General features: G+C 39.4%; 1 protein-coding gene across 7 annotated transcripts in view; it reads left to right on the forward strand.

Annotated features, from left to right (window-relative positions):
• ERBB4 (erb-b2 receptor tyrosine kinase 4) overlaps positions 1 to 18,165 on the forward strand; it is a 935,345-nt gene that overhangs the window by 112,318 nt on the left and 804,862 nt on the right. For 6 of the 7 annotated variants that reach the window (XM_044432044.1, XM_044432045.1, XM_044432049.1 and 3 more), the window contains exon 2: positions 11,782 to 11,844. The exons of the other annotated variant lie outside the window; for it this stretch is intronic. In XM_044432044.1, the coding sequence (XP_044287979.1) occupies positions 11,782 to 11,844 (63 nt within the window). The remainder of the gene's footprint in view (positions 1 to 11,781; positions 11,845 to 18,165) is intronic. 7 annotated transcript variants of the gene reach the window in all.

Consider the following 18,165-nt stretch of genomic DNA (forward strand, 5'->3'; position numbering starts at 1 on the left):
GTGGCCAGTTTGCAGGGGATGGGGTATGAGGCGAGACTGAGGGAACTGGGTCTCTTCAGCCTGGAGAAGAGGCGACTGAGAGGGGATCTCTTGGTGACATACAGGCATGTGAGGGGGTGTCACACGGAGATGGGTAGAGACCTGTTCTGCCCTGCAGAGGAAGGCAGGATGCGCTCCAACGGAGCAAAGCTCAGGGAGCCAAGGTTTCGTTTGAATGCCAGGAAGCACTTCCTGAAAGTCAGGACCCCGAGGGTGTGGAATGGGCTTCCATGAGAGGTCGTTGAGGCCCCATCAGTGAGGGTGTTCAAGAATAGGCTGGATGTGCACATGGTGGGCATGTCATGAGCGGAGCTGGCTGGTGCCGGAGGTCAGACTAGATGGCCCAGGAGACCCCTTCTGACTCGCTCTGTTTCTATGTATTTTGTTCAAGCTTACGTAGAATGTACTGGCAATCATCAGCTCAACCAGAATAACTCCACTCCATTTCCCCACCTAGGTCTCACTAATGCATACCTGGTCAGTCATTCTATCCACAGTTAAATCTTGGATGAGAAATTGTGTTTGATGCTCTGGTGTTTGTTTTATTCTACTCATTTTTTGCAAGCCGTCCCAAGATGTTTGTAGTGGACGGGTTGGAAAAGCTTTACATACATACATACATACATACATACATACATACAGCCTTATTTTGGACTGACCTGGCATTATACAGCAGTACTGCCAGACCTGCCAGGAGCCCTGTGGTTGAGGAAGAGCCAGAAGAGAGGATAAGTTTAAGCTCTCTAGTTTCACTAATCCTAACCCTCAATTGACTTGTTAATCTTCCTGACCATGACCGCACTAATGGCCGCACTCTGAAGTATTCATACTTCCCAGGCACATGTTAAAATGTTCATTGCACCAATTAAAAAAGAGCAGGTGAAGTTTACAAATGCTCATCTTTTCCCAGGCTGCTGTCTTCTGGTACCACTGCTCATTTCTGGGGTCTCCCAGATCTGCTGGTATCTACACCCTTTCCCGGCAGGCAAATGGGGCATCTGAGGCAAACAAAATGAAAACTCTTTTCTCCAGCTGTTCACAGTGAGACCAGTCTTCAGAGCCAAAGACCAAGGGCTTTAGTCAGAGGCCGAGGCTTCTATCCTGAGAGGCCCTGCACTCTTGAAAGAGGAGGTGCAAAAGGAACTGCCTCAACCAGTTGCAGCAACTGGTCATGGCCTCCTTTCGCAGGCTCCACCTTAAAGAGAGCCTCTGTCCAAAAGCAGACACAGGCATTGCACTTGAGAATATTTATGATAAATATTCTCAAATACAATCTTATTTTCTCTCCCCACATAGTTTCAGTATGGGTCAGGCTAATCCATCTCCTCATCCGCAAGTTCTGATAGTACCTTAACCCTAACCCCCCACCCCATGCATGGGCCCAGGATGAGGGACAGATCCTGGCTGTACTTGGTGGATAAGGAGTGTGGTTGGACGGATGTAGTGGATTTGAATTAATGGGAAAAGCAGGCAAGCCAAATCAAGAGCTTGCTTCTGATTCTGCCTCTTCACTACGGCGTGTGGATCCTTCCCATGGAGATCCTGAACAAAGGCTAAACCCCGTAGCTGTGGGTAAAGCTGAGATCTAGCAGCTGGTGGCAGTCACTGCATAACCTTGGAGTTTTATGTGTTCTTCCATGGCATGTGAGAGCTACTCATTGGAAGGTAGGAGTTAATATTTACCTGGTTAAAAAAGAAGCTCAAATGCAGTGTTTAATCCAGGCATCCTTAGTTATGTTCGCAGACTGTAAGGAAGAAGCCACTAGAGAAATGCAGAGTTACATCTCTGGTGCTGCAGGCTTTTACTTTCCTGAAGTTGAACTGAGCCAACCAAATGCAGCCCTAGCCACTCGGAGCATTTGTCGCCTGAGCTAAGCTATCATAATTGCAGTCTCCCTGCAGAATAACACAACTGCAAGAGAGAATTCGAATGCCAGAATATACTTTGTAGGTAAAATCGCTGCTTCGTGAATTCTTTGAAAAGCTATGGTAGGTAACAACTTTTAGCTCAGCTAAGCTATCAGTTCTGAACACAAAATATTTTCTACTGTTTAACTGCCAGGCCCAAAATAATCCAGTTACTTGTTGCTTAGTAAACCTGTGGGTAGGCAAGAGCAATACCTGGGAACTTTGAAGCGTCCTTTTCAGTTATTACCAGTTGCATTTCTGACACAATTTATTTTAAATTGGCCTTAGCAGTGCTTAATTTATAAAAGGGGAGGCAGTAGGGATCAACCCTGCAAAAAGGAGCACAGTAGTACCGCATCAGTGCTGTTGAGGGTAGCACTATATTTTATGTTTGATAGGCAGCATACTCTGCAGGTATAGAGGAGAGAGAGTGGTCTAAAGACCCAGCACTCTCCAGGATAGATGCATTTGTCAGTTTTCCTTCTGCATTGTCTCAAAATTTATCCTTTTTCCTATCTTAAATTTAGATCATCTCAAACTATTAGCAGTTTTAAAGAAAAAATGCATATAAACTCATAAACACTTTTGTGCACATTTCTTCTTAACAACAATTTGTATGCACTCTTGCCTGATAGACACATTTTGGAACTATTTTACCAATATAGTGAAATTCTGAAAGTTCTTTTCCCTAGTCTATCTATTTTTGTTGGAGAAATGCAAATTTTAGATACCAGTAAATGCTGAATGACTTTAAACTGACTTTTATTGGTATAATGTTTTCAAAGTACAACATTGGGGTGGTTTGGAATAGGGTGAACAAATTTCTTCCCTTCCTACATTGCAGCCAAAGATAGTTCATTTAAGCTACAAGGGAACCAGGTCAACTGCTCTCAGCAAGCTCTGCTGTGAAGCTAGAGGGAGCTATATGTAAAGATTTTTCTCAAGATTTTGTACATTGTGTTGTTGTATGCCGGGTCTCCCAGGCTTTCATTGAACATGCAGAGTTGGTCGTTGCATGTGAGTTTCCATGGTTTGGCTTTTTAAAGAAAATCCAGCTCTGAGAAACAACTGTTGCATATGAAAAATCAACCAACACAGGGATCTGTGCCTGACCCCAGAGATCACCTCCTCCCCCCCTTCTCACAGAGAAGCGGCTATTGAAATGCTGCACACAGCAGATTCAGAAAGGCTGGGAGAACTGGAGGTGCCACTCAATGTGAAAAAGAAAAAGGGAAAGAAGTAGCAAAACATTGGGCTCCCAGAAAAGTCAAATAAGGATCTTCTCAGTTCCCAAAAACTTTACTTATAAAGTTAGAATAGAAGAGGCTTTTGTAGACATGCATTTAAATAATCACATAAATCAGGTCATACGGATGTTCATTTTGCCAGTTTCATTTAGCTTTGAAGCATTTGCTTTTCCGCAGAAACAAAGATGCAGATTTTAGTCTCGTAAGTTATTTGTAACCTTGCCCTCTCCTCTGTGTTACATTTTTTGTTATGTTTTGTTTTCAAAATCTTCTAAATGTAATAATGATTAAGTCTGGCCCTGAGCAGGTCAGACAATAGAACGCATTCGCTGCAGCAAATCAATATCCAAGCCTGTAGTCTTTGTTGTCACTGTAGCACACAGTCTCAGCTACCCCTAATTGCAATAGGATGTGCCTTTTGTTTTGCTTTCCGGCTTTCTTTGGGCAGTACAGCTGATCTTTTTGGAGAAATCCAGTTTGCTGCCAGCCATTTTAACTGGTAAAACAATCTTGTAAAGCAATCGACAATAAATATACATTATAAAAACCTCAATGTGAGTACAGAGATCAGAAGCAAACTTGACTGAGGTCTTGTGTCCTCTTAGAACCTTCAGAGATTTCTTGTGGTTTAAGCTTTTGCAGAGCAAAACAATATTCTTCAGCCGCGTCAGACCCAGGACCAGTCTTTAAAGATTTCCATGTGGATTCCTCATTTCATTTTTAAGCATATATGGCCATCTCTCTGATTTTTTTCTTTAAAGCAGTGAACTAGAAGAGAGTACAACACTTCTTTTCCTTTATTATCAGGGTCAGCTACCCATGCAGCAAGGTGGAGCAGACCTATTTGGCAGATGGAATTTAAGTGGGGAGATGAAGGCAGGGTGCCTGAATGGCATACTGAGACTTCTGAAAAGTTGGCCCTCACCAGGAGCGGTGGGCATGGGGGGAGTGTCTCTTTTTATCTGCAGAGCACCTTTGGTTAGCATTCATTTCATAGTTGCATAGAAGATGGCATTCTCGTGGAGAGGCTTGTCAGGTTGGGCAGGAGCAGGGAGAGATGGGGAAAATGGCAGTGGCTGAAATTTGTTAACGGTACAAGAGTGCTTTCCTCTTCTGCTTCTGGTCACCCTCTGAGAACAGTCTAAGGAAAGAGATGCTTGAGCTACCCTGAGAAAATTTTGTTAAAGGGTCACACATTAGACAATGTACCACTGATGACGACTCATCTGCAATTCTTTAATGGAGCTCACTCCATTAAAGACTGCTTTGTTCATAAGGAATGCATAATATGTGTTCAAATGATAGTGCAAATTGTAATGACTAGGAGTATCTGAGAAGATGGGACATCACAATCCTAAATGGACACTGAACATGTTCAGAGTGCATCTCCTTTACCACAAAATGCGAACACATGGGCAGAACTGGAATTAGATCCTGAATTTGCAGGATCAGATTCCCATGCAGTCTCTGATCCAGAAGCCTTTTTCTTTAGACTCTACCAGTGAAAGAGCAGCTCACCCTGCTGCAATAATGGCATCAGCAGAAAAAAGGTGGTACAATTTGGATTGTTCCCTGTGGATTGTTAATCGGGGGAATTGGGTCAAATAATGTCTTGAGTAACACATATGGTAGATCTTTGCAATCAGAAGGTAGCTGAATGCAGAAGTTAACTCTGTTGATGAAAATTGGGATCTTTTTGCTATTTCATGAGATAGTACTGATAAATTTATGTTCAGGGAAGATGTAGCAGTTTGCTGTTTTGTAGAATTCCAGTCCTCAACAGTTCCCCATAATCCTAATTAAAAGGAATATTTAGTTTCTGTCTGTAATATGATCCTAATTAAAAAGAACTTTAGTCTCTATCTGTAATATAAGTAGGGTTGGTTAAGGAATTTAAGAAAGTATCAAAAATCACAAATTTCTTCATAAGAGGGGCAGGACTCTGAGATTTGAAACATGAATCTGGGAAAAAGCAAAACTGAGAGATTTATCCATCCCTAGATGTATCTGCGTTTTACAAAATGTTTACTAAAGAAACATCATCTGGCCTAGTAGAAACACAAGCAATATTCTATATTAATAGCTTCCCAGTAACTTAATACTTAAGATAGTATACTATTTCACTGTGCAGATCACAGCAGACTATCACCACAGAAAACAGAAATTAAAATTTGCCAGGGGAGTCTTTCCTAAGAACACAGTTTCCACAAAAGCTAGTGTAGTGCCTCATGCATTCTGTTTAGAGTAATTCTTCTGAGCACCAAAGAGCCTTCTGGTTGTGTGTAGTGAGCTGCTTATTGAGAGCTCAGTAATTACCTAGCCAGACTACACCTTTCCCCCACACCATTACTGCCTTTTTCACCTGGGGGCATGAGCCAAACACCCTCAGCCAGCAGGATGAGAAGGGTGGGAGAGAAGTCTGTAGGTCTGTGATGGAGGTAAGGGAAGGTGCCAGAACAGATGGAAGCCACTGTACCCTTGCACACTTTCCCTTTCCTTGCAGCTTCAGGTGGATGTTTTTGACAAACTGCGGGGATGTAAAGGGAAAATGGAGAATATGAAATGTATATATTGGGGAACAGAGTTGCCCCAGGAACTCTCAGTTACTAACCCTGTTCTTCTTTTTAAAGGTTTTTAATGGAATGTACTGACAATAATATTCAGAGAGAAAATATTCCAACACTTTGATTTTTTTAAACTAAGGCATAATGTTCTAGCATTTTTTTTTTAAAAAAGCAATTTGGCTGGTTTGAGCTTAGGTATATAGCACATGATTTTATTTAAGCTTATCACAGGCAATAATATTTCTTTTAACAGGTGGAGAATGAGGTTAAAAGATAGTTACTTGCCTATGGCCAAACTAAAATTTCAGCCTACACAGTAGACTGAAATTCTTATTTGAGCTTTTTTTTTTTCTTCACTAGCAAGGAATTCTGATAAGTGAATAATTAGACTGAGGTTTTGTTTTGGTTTTTTTTATAGTAAGATATTAGTTTGGATTGGAAACATATGCATGTGACTGTTAGGCAATATAGTCACACCACTAATTTCCATGAAGTAGTCCTTATATTATTAGCCAAGTAGTGAAATGAACACATTTTTGTGTTATAACAACATGATCTTGTACTGATGTGAACTAAAGTTAAGTGTAAGTTGCTATGTGAGATTTGTGCAGAAGATATATATATATCCAGTTATATATATATATCTGGACACACACATCCAGTTAAGACAGAAATAAACTACTCAGCTTTCTGATCTAAGAGCCTTGTAGCATTCAAAATAGATGGATACCATAACATTGGTTTCTTAATTTTTTTCTTTAGGGTTTCTAACTGCAATGGAATGTAGCAGGGTTGGGAGTCTTAAATTCTCTTTTTCACAATGCATTGGCATTATCTGTTGTGGTTCATTTTGCACTGAGGAAATCTGTACAACTACCATCTCATGTAGGAAGCTGCATACAATTTGGGATACAAATGGAATGAATTAGGAATATCCTTCAAGCATCCAGACTAGCTTGGGCCACATTATTTTCCCTCTGTGAGATAATATGCATGTGTTGTTGTTGTTACATTACATTTCTACACCACTCATAGCCAAAGTTTTCTGGGTGGTTCGCAACATTTCAGTCACCCATCCCAATTTCAACCAGGCTCAAACCTGCTTAAATTCCAAGATGAGGCAGAATCAGGCACTTCAGGCTATGCAGGGCTTTCATTGGAGGGCTTTCATTCACAGGGTCGTCAAGTTGGAGATTAAATGATGGCACATAACAACAATCTAGAGTGGTCAGTATCTGAAAAGGCATCATTATGTGAGTATTACAGGGTTTCCAGGGCAGGCTGAAACACAGCCAGCACAGAGTGCTCCTGAAAACTATTGTTTGCATAAATACAGGGGGTGGGGTGTTTGTTGTTTTCAGAGAGGAACCCTGGGCAAACAGCCTCTGAATCTCAATTGTGAAGTTGAGCTTCAGTGAAGATGCCCATACCTCTGTGGAGGAGCGTTTGCTCTGTATGCAGAAATCTTCAGGTTCTGTCCCTCATATCTTCTGTCAAAGGTACCCCTGTTGGTAGGGAACAGAATCATGTCAGCCGGGTGTCCTAAAAACCTCAGAATAGACTGAACCAATCTAGGATGCCGCAGACAAAACTGTTCCTGCTGCAGAAAGTAGACTTAGGGTGCAATCCCATGAATACCTAGGTACCACAGAGCACTCCCAGTATGGCTAGCTGGGATATGCTGGGAGTTGTAGGACTTTTTTCTGGGTAAACATACACAGTCCTTATATACAAATGGAAATACTTTAAGGATACAATCCTATACCTGCTTAGAGATAATGCCATAGATTCAAGCAGCAGTTAATTCTGAGTGGACGTGCAAAGGGTAACATTTTTAGCCTAGTTGGGTGGAAATTATATCAGGATCTGTCAGGAATTATTGATACTTTCCGCACTGATGTACTCTAATAAATGCAATTTTTGATTGGGGCAATCCATGTCCAATTTTTGAGACACACTCATTTCAAAGGAGTGCTGAGTTTCAGTTCATATATTGCTTCAAAGGGGAGAAAATAGATATGTTTGTATTAAAATAAGAACTGAATAAATGTCTCTTGCATCTCTAATTGATGCATATCCAAATGTGCATTCAGCTTTGCATCCCATTGAAAATACCATGTTCTTTTGTTTTAGCAGTGTGTGTCCGATAGAGCGAGAGAGAGTGCTAGCCAGCGAGCGCACACACGCAGTAAGAGCTGGAGAAGTACTGAGCTGCCTGGCACTAGAGCTTGCACAATCCTCATTGTCAAGAGAACTATTTATGCTTGTTATGTGTTGATGATAGTTTATTTTAAGTGCAAAGCTGTTATGTAGTCTGCTTGGCACTCGCAAGACTATGTTAATTTTCCTCTCTCTCTCTCAGCTGTTAAACAAAACGACCTTGCTGGGAAGATAATAGAATTTTGTAAATAGCATTTCAGCAACTAGCAATACTTTGCAGATGCATAACCCTACCCTACCCCTGCTACACATACACACTCACAGAGTTGAAAAATCTGAAAGTGTTTTTAAAAATTAAGACTATAAAACCCAGCTATTTATCTGTTTGTTTATTTTATTTATACCCCACTCTGTCATCCAAAGAGCCACAGGCTTCTTGGGAGTCAGAGGCATGTCTCTGTCAACCTTTGATTTGAGGCATAGCCCAACTTGTCAGTCAGGTACCAGAGTTTGCACTAGAAATTGGTTTTAAATGTAAAATACAATTACATCCATATGCATTGTCTAGTATTCCTTCCCCTCTGTGTCTAAAGAGGAGGGAGTCTCTGAGCATGTGAAGAGTCATTCTCAATGTCAGCACTTACCCACTGGGGATTAAGCATTAGGTTTCCTAAATAAAGAGAAGCTTTCTGTACAGAATCTAGTCTCTGCATTTCTTTTTTTTTTATGGATTAAGGAATTCTTGTACTGCCAGGACACCCCTAAATGAATTGGCCTGGATCTTGAAAAATTATTATACCAAGGATAACAGAACATTGGCAAAGCTTTAGGCCTCTACTAAAAACGATCTTTTTGTGGCTTAATCTGGAATTTAGGAAGTTCTGTTCATCATCTCAGCCACTGAAACCTTTGGGAAAGAAGTCATCCTGCTAATTCTAAAATGTGAATGCTCATGTGCACACGCGCGCGCACACACACACACACTCACACACCAATTTTTCATATTTGCTTTTGCTTTTCTTCCAAGGCGCTGAGTGGCCAATGCAGGGTCTATTCCATTTTGTACTATTAATGACAGTGTGAAATAGGTGTGTGTGTGTTGGGGGGGGGACTTTTACCCATGGCTTTTCAGTCGATTACTTAGTAAAGTGGGACTCCGAACAATTGTAAACTCGAACACACACTATCCATTGCAGAACCTGGGCTGTTTACTGACACCATCTGCGGGATTCAGTCTGAGGTTGTCTTTTGGTATTCCATTGACTGAGACATTCAAAAGACTGATGCTGGATGAATCATGCTCTAGTTTTGCGACACATACAATGGTTTCACCTTGGCTCAGCCTGGATGAACATCATTAGAACCCATATGCTAACGAGCAACCTTGCTAGAAAAGAGACTGCTACAATTCTTTGTTTAAAAACAAAACAAAATTGAAAAGGACATGCACTAAATACTACAGCATGCTAAGGGGATGAAAAAGAAGAGGTAGGGGCATAAAAATGTAGGCGGCATCAAATGGGTGCCCCTTCTGGCTGTTGTGTCACAGGAACCAACCAACAAATTCCCCTGATATGTGTGTTCCCTCTAAAGATTGCTGCATCCTGGATTATAATCCATTTAGAGAGTCTTTGAGCTGGCTGATGCAGCCAATAATAAATCTAAAAATAAATATATGAAATATATATGAAAGCCTATTATTTAATGGGGAGGGAACATGCCTTGCCCGCTGCAAAAGGAACATCACCTCAGTCCCATTTCTTAGCTCTTCATTCCAGCAGTTGGAATTAATCTGTCGGTTGGGTAAATATTTGGGTGAGCAAATCATCTTGCGCCGCGGCCATTTTGCTACTTCAGGACTAATTTGTAAATTTGTTCTTCAGGACTCATTTGTCGAATGATTCTGATGTTGAAAGATTCAAGGTCATGAAGCAGTTTAAACAAAAGCGGGAAGCATGGTAAAAGGGAAGAAACAATTTAATCAGATCAGGGATTCCTAAACTTTACTTGTGTTAACCTTTCTAAGTTAATGAGGGAAAAAAGTCTGTTTCAATCTCCCTGGTATTAATTGAGATACAATAGAGTCAAGCATCTGAGCTCCCGATACTCAGTTCCAGAGCCATTTCCTGAACTGACCCTGATAGGACTGTGCAATAGCCTTGAGCAATTGTCACATTCATATGATCAGTTTAGGGAGGGTGTTTGGGCAACAGGACAGACATTATTGGTGGGATGGATATACCCAGATAACAGAACCAGGCTGTGTACTGAATTGGAGGGATGGGGCAGATTTCATAACCTGCACCTGAAACAATCAATGTACTAATTGAATCTGTAAAGTAATATCCAATTTCGTCCTGAGCCATGCTGTGTCAGGCACTATGCCTTTCTACTTTCAGCCATGGCTAAGAACACCCACCCCTGTGGGAGCTGCTTCAATCAGTTTCCTTGCAGTGTTTGTTAGATAAATTTGGGGTCTGTGTCCCAGAGGTACACGGTGTGTTCTAACTTTATGTGAGTACTGGGCTTCAACACAGAGATGCCAGAGGTGTTTAACTGACCTGATTCAGGACCAGGTCTAATCTTAAGTTTTCATATTTCCCCAAATTTTGTGGTACAATTTATTTATTTATTTTATTTACAATATTTTTAACCCCTTCCTTAATAAACTTCCCAGGACAATAAAATTTCTTGTTTCAAACTGGAACAAAGACATCTATAAAAGTTAAAGTATTTTAGGAAAAAATTAATAAAAAATGTATACCTTTTGTGAAAAAACCTTTCATCTTTCAATATGAATGTTCATGTCTTAAAACTTGCAGGCTGATGTGGAAATGGAGAATGGATGAATGAACTTACGAATGAATTATGACTTACGAATGAACAAATGCAAAATTATCATGGACTGGAATGGACTGATCCATCCATCCTTACCTCACCTTTTGACACCACCCTAGTCTTTCAAGCACACTCTCTGGCATCATGACACAGGACACATCAAATCAGGGAGACATTTTTGTTGCAGCAAATCTTCTGTCAAAAGCTTAATGGTTATCATCTTCAGAAACTATATAGCTGATGATAATTAGTCATAGGCTCTATAAGAACAGTCCAAAGCTAATACCTGCAAATGTGTCAGAGATCTAAATAGCTTGGTTTTTCTGACATATCTATGGCTAGGAAGAAAGGGCAAGAAGCTGAATAAATGTTTGAGTTCAACCTCCTCAAGCAAACCTAAGTGTTCTTGAACAATGACTTGATCAAATTGATACATCAAAAAGTTTAAGCCAACCTCTAATCTTGGTTGAAGACTCAAGGCTTATGCATGTCAATACTTATCACATTCAAGAGTCAAAACAGATTCCAGAGTTAGTCCAGAGGAATCCCATGTGTGTAGATATTGTACTCATGCTACATGAGTAAGGCATAGAAAATCAAGAGTCAGCATCATTCTAAATCATGTGGTAACTCTGGGCTATCAACAGTGAAGATCTGTTAACTGTAGTGACCAAGAATTCATGTTCTATGAAAAGTATAGCTGTACTTCTCATGAAAGGTTTTTAGCAATAAGAGTTCAAAGATAAGAGTGTTCAAATTAGATAGACGATTCGTGCGAAGGCTGACTCCACTGGCTCAGACAGTACAGTATTCAAAGAGAGGATTTGAGGAAGTGAAGCCTAGCAAGATTTTCCAGCCTGGGCACGAGCTTAAAAGCAAAACTCCAACTGTAAAAGTCTTCTTCTAATCAGACATTGTAGCCCATCAATGAAGTACCCTGACCAAACAGGCCATTTCCTTTTGCCCTTTCAGGGAAGACACTTAACCTGTGTGGCACCTCTGAAAACCACTCTCTCTCCCATCAGGTTTTCACAGAGAATCTGCTGGCTTCCTTCCTTGCCAAGGCTGCAGCTCTCAGCTGGACAGGAGTAAGTTGCCTCCCACCTGCTTTCCCTGGAGAATGTTGATTGAGATAAGCGCACGTTGAGTCTGACATCCTACAAGCTGAATAGGTCCAACCTTCTGGACCATCCTGATCAGATTGTGGCTACAAGCTATAAAAGCTCTCTCTGTGCTGGAACTGGGCCACAACACAACTGATAAATTACTTTCTTTTTCATAGTAATTTCATGGCACATCTCTCTTAAAGAATTTTATCAGGTTATTGACAAACTTTGGATAAGTTGTTAGCATAGCTGTGGAGCACCAGGGGTGTGGTGGTGGCCAAGGGGACATCTGTGCCTAATGAAACTTATTAGTGTTCCATTGGTAGGATTGGTTTTGACTCTCCAGCAGTGATTTGTGATCATCTTTAACTGTCCACATGCATATAAAGGTCCACAAACTATAAAATAACTGCATGATTAGGGTCTTTGTATATCATAGCATACCTTAACAACTTGCATTAATAGCATTGGCATTTAACCATAGCATAAATATCTATTCCCACATTTTTTGAAAGCAAGTGTTGCTTGGAATGGATGAAGTTGTTAGAACCAACTAGATGTTTTTGGCTAGCGTGAGACATTTTCCTTGGAAATACTTTTTGAATAGCCCTTAACATAAATACTTAAAGGTTTATATTTCAAATGTTGACTTTAACATAACCTTTATCAATATAAATATGTACTGCTGATGAATTCAATATGGGAGGTAGAAATTGAAAGTGAAAGTTCTGCTGTACTCTTAATGAGAAAAGGAAAATGAAAGATGAAATGACCTAGTTCTCCTTTAGCTGAAGTCTTGCAATTTCTTAGTCCCACTGCTGAATATGTCCGGTCACCCCATTGTTTAATGAAGGGCTATTACAATTTGCAATCTCCATCCTTTAGTGAAATTAAGCTTAGGTATGCCCATCTTTTCTAATGAAGAATCCTGGAGAACTCAAAAGCTTGCACACTATTTTGTGACCTTGAGTGGGCCTAATAAATCTATTGCCCTACTATGGATTTTGAATCCCCGTGCCCCTGCTTAACACCAGGGTAGCATAGCACTGTTACTTTTATTTATTTATTGCAAGTCTAACTATATGTAACAGAACAAAATGCCTACTTCCCCCCAAATTCTTGCTCCTGTTGCTTATCTAGTATCTGATTTTAGATCTTCAGCTCCTCAGCACAGGAGCCTGCCTCTTCATACTCTGGAAGGAGCCATATGAATCCATTCTTATCATAATTTTGGAGAAGAATGGGAGGAAAAATTAGGTTAACTTAATGATAGTTGAGGTTGCAGTCATTTAACGTAAGTACCTGAATTTTAGGAAGTTTGGTCCTATCTCACTATTTCTTCTACATTGTTTTTACCTTTTGACTTTTGCAAGAATGTGCCCTTGCTGTACTGTAGCTATTCTACTGAAATACTTTGTTGCAGTTTGTCTTGTGCTTAATTCATTTAATATTTTTAAAGTGAAGAATGTCTCTTACATACAGAACCTTATTTGCTTTTGTTACACAGCTGCAAATGCTTGATCTATTTGCACAAACCAAGAGTAACTTACAGAAAAGCTGTGCATGTAAGGCTTGTTCAAGGTATCAGTGTAAGGCTTTTGCCAGATGGTCGGATACCTGCGGTTCAGTGGAAAGAGTACTGCTTATTGTCTCTATGATTGCCTTCAGAGGAATGTATAGGGGTCATGTGTATTATCCCTTCCGCACCCTCAGTTCCTCATTATGCTGGGAGAAACCTATGCATGTAGATTGAAATGAACATACACATTTTGATGCACCTTAAAATGAACATCAACACAAAGTGTATGGAGTCAGGAGCTGAGATGGAATTATGATCCACCCGGCCACTTTAGCAGGCATTCTGAGCATATTTGTAAAGCTTTGCTATTAAGTGACCTAATCAGATTTCTGAATGTCAGAACCTGCACATATTCTCTGGAATCCTTAAGTATTATTACTATATGGAAGCTGTTCAAGAAAATGTAAGGTTTGGCTAGCTGAATATGTCCGGCATGTTTTGTATTTTTAAAATCCCAAGAATTATTATTAATTCAAAATAATATTCTAATCCAAACAATAGTATCTTTTCCTTCCAGAAACTATCCTTACAAAACACCAGAGAGGAATATTTTAAACTATCATTTTTACTTTTTTCTCTTTGAAGTAGATAAAGGTCATGATTTGCTTCGGCTAAGAAACACCATTCAGACCTTCTTCTGTACCTGTCTTTCTGTATGGAAACATAATTGTGTCTCTAATATATTTTGCTTTGTCATTTTGGGAATGCAACATCATCTGTCATTTCTAAAGGGGAAAATAATAATGGTAGCCAAACTGAAATGGGCTTCAGTTACAAATCAGAATAATATTAAAATTGCCAGAGGCAACATTTAATATCACAGCTCTCATTTTGAGTGAACTAGCTGTCCTGTAAAAATTTCACAGTATTTTTTGCTGGGTGAAATCTGTTTGCACTATGGGACTTTTTCCTCCTCTCTCCCTCTGCAGCCCTCTGTTCCTCCTGCATCTGTCCCAGAGGGACCTGAAGGCTCACAGAGGACTACTGAGGAGGGAGAATTTGGAGGCAGCACTGAAAACTCCATGTGCATGTTGTCTGTACATTTGTGAAGACTAGAGATCTTTACAGAGAGGTCCACTTAAACCGCATTGGAACAAACAGGCATTAAGCACAAATAATTCTGTACTGGATTGTGCACAGAGGTGGCACAATCCAGTGCTGGATTTCTCTGCATTACCTTTCATAAATGAGCTTCCTTATCTGATTTAAATTGGGCACTTTGGTGTTTCCTGGATGATTATCATTTTGCATTTGCTGAATCTCTCTAATTTGGACATTTTCCCTCAAGCAACCTTGTGCTAAATTTCTCTCATAATTATGTTTTGATATTACTTTGTATAATTTCTGTATTTTATTTGCCAGATACATAAACTTCAGGACTTTTGGAGTAACAACTTTTGTGTTGTATCTATTTATAATCCATTTTTCTGCTCCATATCAATCAGAATAACATCCAATCAGTAAGTGGTATGCATTTATGTTTAATTATGCACAAATACCCATTAATTTTTTAGCTATTAGCTCCAGAATCTTTAAGTTAATCGTCCAACAATTCTTCTTAAGTAAGGCACCATAGCCCTCTTCATAAAGCTGACGGCTTATTTAATGCTAATGAAAGAGGACAGTTCAGTTTTGCTATTTGCTGAACATTCTTGTTGTGTGTGTGAGTGCGTGTGGTATTAGATCCAAGAGGAATCCAGCAGCTTCTGCTTTCCTGCTCAGGCATATAGTTGCAATTCCTGTAGATCTGTATAATGGCCTCTGGTGCTCTGACATTACATAGTTCATTAGTATGCTCTGTAAAAAGAGAAGCTTTTGCTTTTGATGTGCTGTAGGTGATTGTAGGAATGAATTTCAAAGCTCCTTTAGCAAATTCCCATCATTCCCAATAAGAATGTGTGAAAATCTTTATTTTGTGCATACTTTACCTCCCCACATTCAATGATAACCATGGAAGTTCTGCTGCCAGATGTCTCGCATATTTATGTTATTACCTTTATATCCCACTTTTCTCCAAGGAGTTTCAGGGAAGATACATGGTTCCTCACCTTCATCCTATCTTTGCAGTAACACCTTGAAGTCCATTAGGCTCTGAAACAGGAACTGGCTGAAGGTCACCCATTGAGTGGCTGTGTGTTAATTTCAACCTGGCATTGAAACCTTGGAAATCCTTGGTTTTCATTTTCTTTTTTTATTGCATAATCAGATCAGTATATTGTAAATTGAGAAAATGCAAGCTATTTACTAAAGGCACCTTAGTAAGGTACTCATGGAGAAGGCAAAATTGTGTTCATATATGAAAGAAATGCTTCCATTGTAAAAATAATTAACTGTACTGTTAGATGTGTTCTTTCCTACATATTGTGTTCTATGCCTGAGGCCTTGCTAAAAGAAGCAAAGATGTCTTGTGGTGGCATCATCTCTGTGGAAAGTCCAGAGCAGAAGTGAGGGATCCCAGATTCCACTGTATCTGGGGTCAGACAGCATGATGAAATGTTCACTATTAATTCTGCCCCTTTTTTCACATATGCATATCATATACTTAAATGTATATATATCATATACTTTTTAAATTTAAATAAATATCATATACTTAAATTAGAAGTATCATCTTTATCAAAGCATACAGCAGTTTCATCCAAGGATGCATGAAATACTGACAGGATCACAGAAGGATACGTAATTCCTTTACCTTCATCAGTTAATCAGAGACAAATGCTTTGGTTACATTAGCCTGCTCACCTTGCAGAAGATTTTAATGAACTTTAGTTCTGTATACCAGACAACTCTCTCCTTCTGAGTGACATTTAATCAGGTGGCCATTTGCTTAGCTATCAGAGATTCTACTGGGCCCCTCTTAAAACTGAATAGCTTCCTTATTGTTCCTTTCTATTAAAAACAGCATTGGGTCTCTTGATTTCTTACTGGAAATGGGAACCCACTGCATTTTAAAATCAATATCATCTTGGAACATACCTGGTTCTTTCTAAATCCTCTAACCCCTGGGTATTCCCCTCATGACAAGAGTAATCCATCAGAGATGATGGCGGGTGATTTTTACCTGGTTCATTCTTTCCCTTTAAAATTCTGGTTCAACTAACTTCTGATAGCATTGAGGAGCCATTCACAGAAAACAAAAATCTGTAAGATAACAATACTGATCTTGCCTGTCACAGAACAAGGAAATGTTTCTTTCTGCTGATCCATAAAAAATGTTAGAATGCTTTATAAGTGCAAAGCATGCACACAAAGGTGGTTATCTCAAATGAATCAAGAACTAAAGGAGGGAGCCGCTTGTGATGACTAGTCCAAAATAGCAGGGCGGAAATGGAATCCAAAGTGCCAGGTACAGAACACAGCTTACCTCAGGGGTTTCTTGCTGCAGCCTCTCATGTCCTCAAGGTGCTTTGGATAGTCAAATAACATTCTAGAACAGTGTATGATGCACTTCAGAATATTATTCAGTCTGGAAATCAATGAAAATTTTGTGTCACACATGCATATCTAAAAGAGAAATGTTCACATGTTAGATAAATCAAGACAATAATTGAAGAAACATATTTCAAAATATAAGGCAAGGACTAAAAAGCTAGAGACCTGTGAAAGAAAATCTAGGAATTTGGCATGAAAAATACAGTACTTGTCATGTTCCAAGAGACTTTCATTGGTCACTTTAAATTAAAGTCAGGTCATAGTATTCAACATCTTTGAACATCTCACCCAGTTTTAATTTAAATGCAACACTTCTGAAAGTATTAACACACAAATGTGATAGAAATTGTGCAGTTCCTCACTTTGCACAAGTTTATTGTGCTTCGAAGTTTTTGCACTTCCCAGATGTGACCCTGCGTAGACAATGCATGTCTATTGGCACCATTTTCTCATCAGGGGTCACTCACTTCACGTCTTTTGTCTCGTGTTTTGGTAATGTACTTTTTGAAATTCTGTTTTGTAGTTCAAATTGGTTTGTTATTGGACTGTTTCGTTTGTTATGGTCATCTGTGATCTTTGAGGTTACTGTGATCTTTGTAATAGTTTTGGGGTGCTTTGACAGCTCTACTGACCTGGCTGTTCCTCTGTGTCTGTCCCTCCCCTTGGGTCTCCCTATTCTCTGAAACACAACAATATGTATGCAAATTAGGCTAATTACTGTAATAGTCCTACAATGGCCCCTAAACATTCAAGTGAGAGGAAGCTAGAAATGATTAAGCTTAGTGAAGAAGGCATGTTGAATACTGAGATATGTTGAAAGCTAGGCATCTTGCACCAAACAGTCAGCCAACAGTATAACTACAACTATATATGACCTGAGTTATTGCTATATTCAACTAATTTATTTATTTATTTATTTTATTTAAACTATTTCTATGCCATCCATTACTAAAAAGTCTCTGGATGGCTTACAAGGAACAGAAAACCAAGAATAAAACCGTAACAACAAAACAAAGCACACTTCATCTAAAATAGTAATAAAAACAAAGATAAAACCAATTAATTGTTAAAATACCAGGACAATAAAAAGGTCTTCTTTGCCTGGTGCAGAAAAGAATAGAGTTATGGCACCAGGAGACCACACAATATTTTTGAGGTATGCCTGTATCTATTGCTCAGCTCATCTTAACTATTGTCTCTTCATATTTATGAGGGTAGGAAAATGTCTGTGATTGCAACTGAATGAAACTAGAACATTGTGATAACTTATTTGTAACCAACAGGAATAAATT

This window comes from Varanus komodoensis, unplaced genomic scaffold (genome assembly GCF_004798865.1).
Source record: "Varanus komodoensis strain SLA01 unplaced genomic scaffold, ASM479886v1 scaffold23, whole genome shotgun sequence".
NCBI classification, from domain to species: domain Eukaryota; kingdom Metazoa; phylum Chordata; class Lepidosauria; order Squamata; family Varanidae; genus Varanus; species Varanus komodoensis.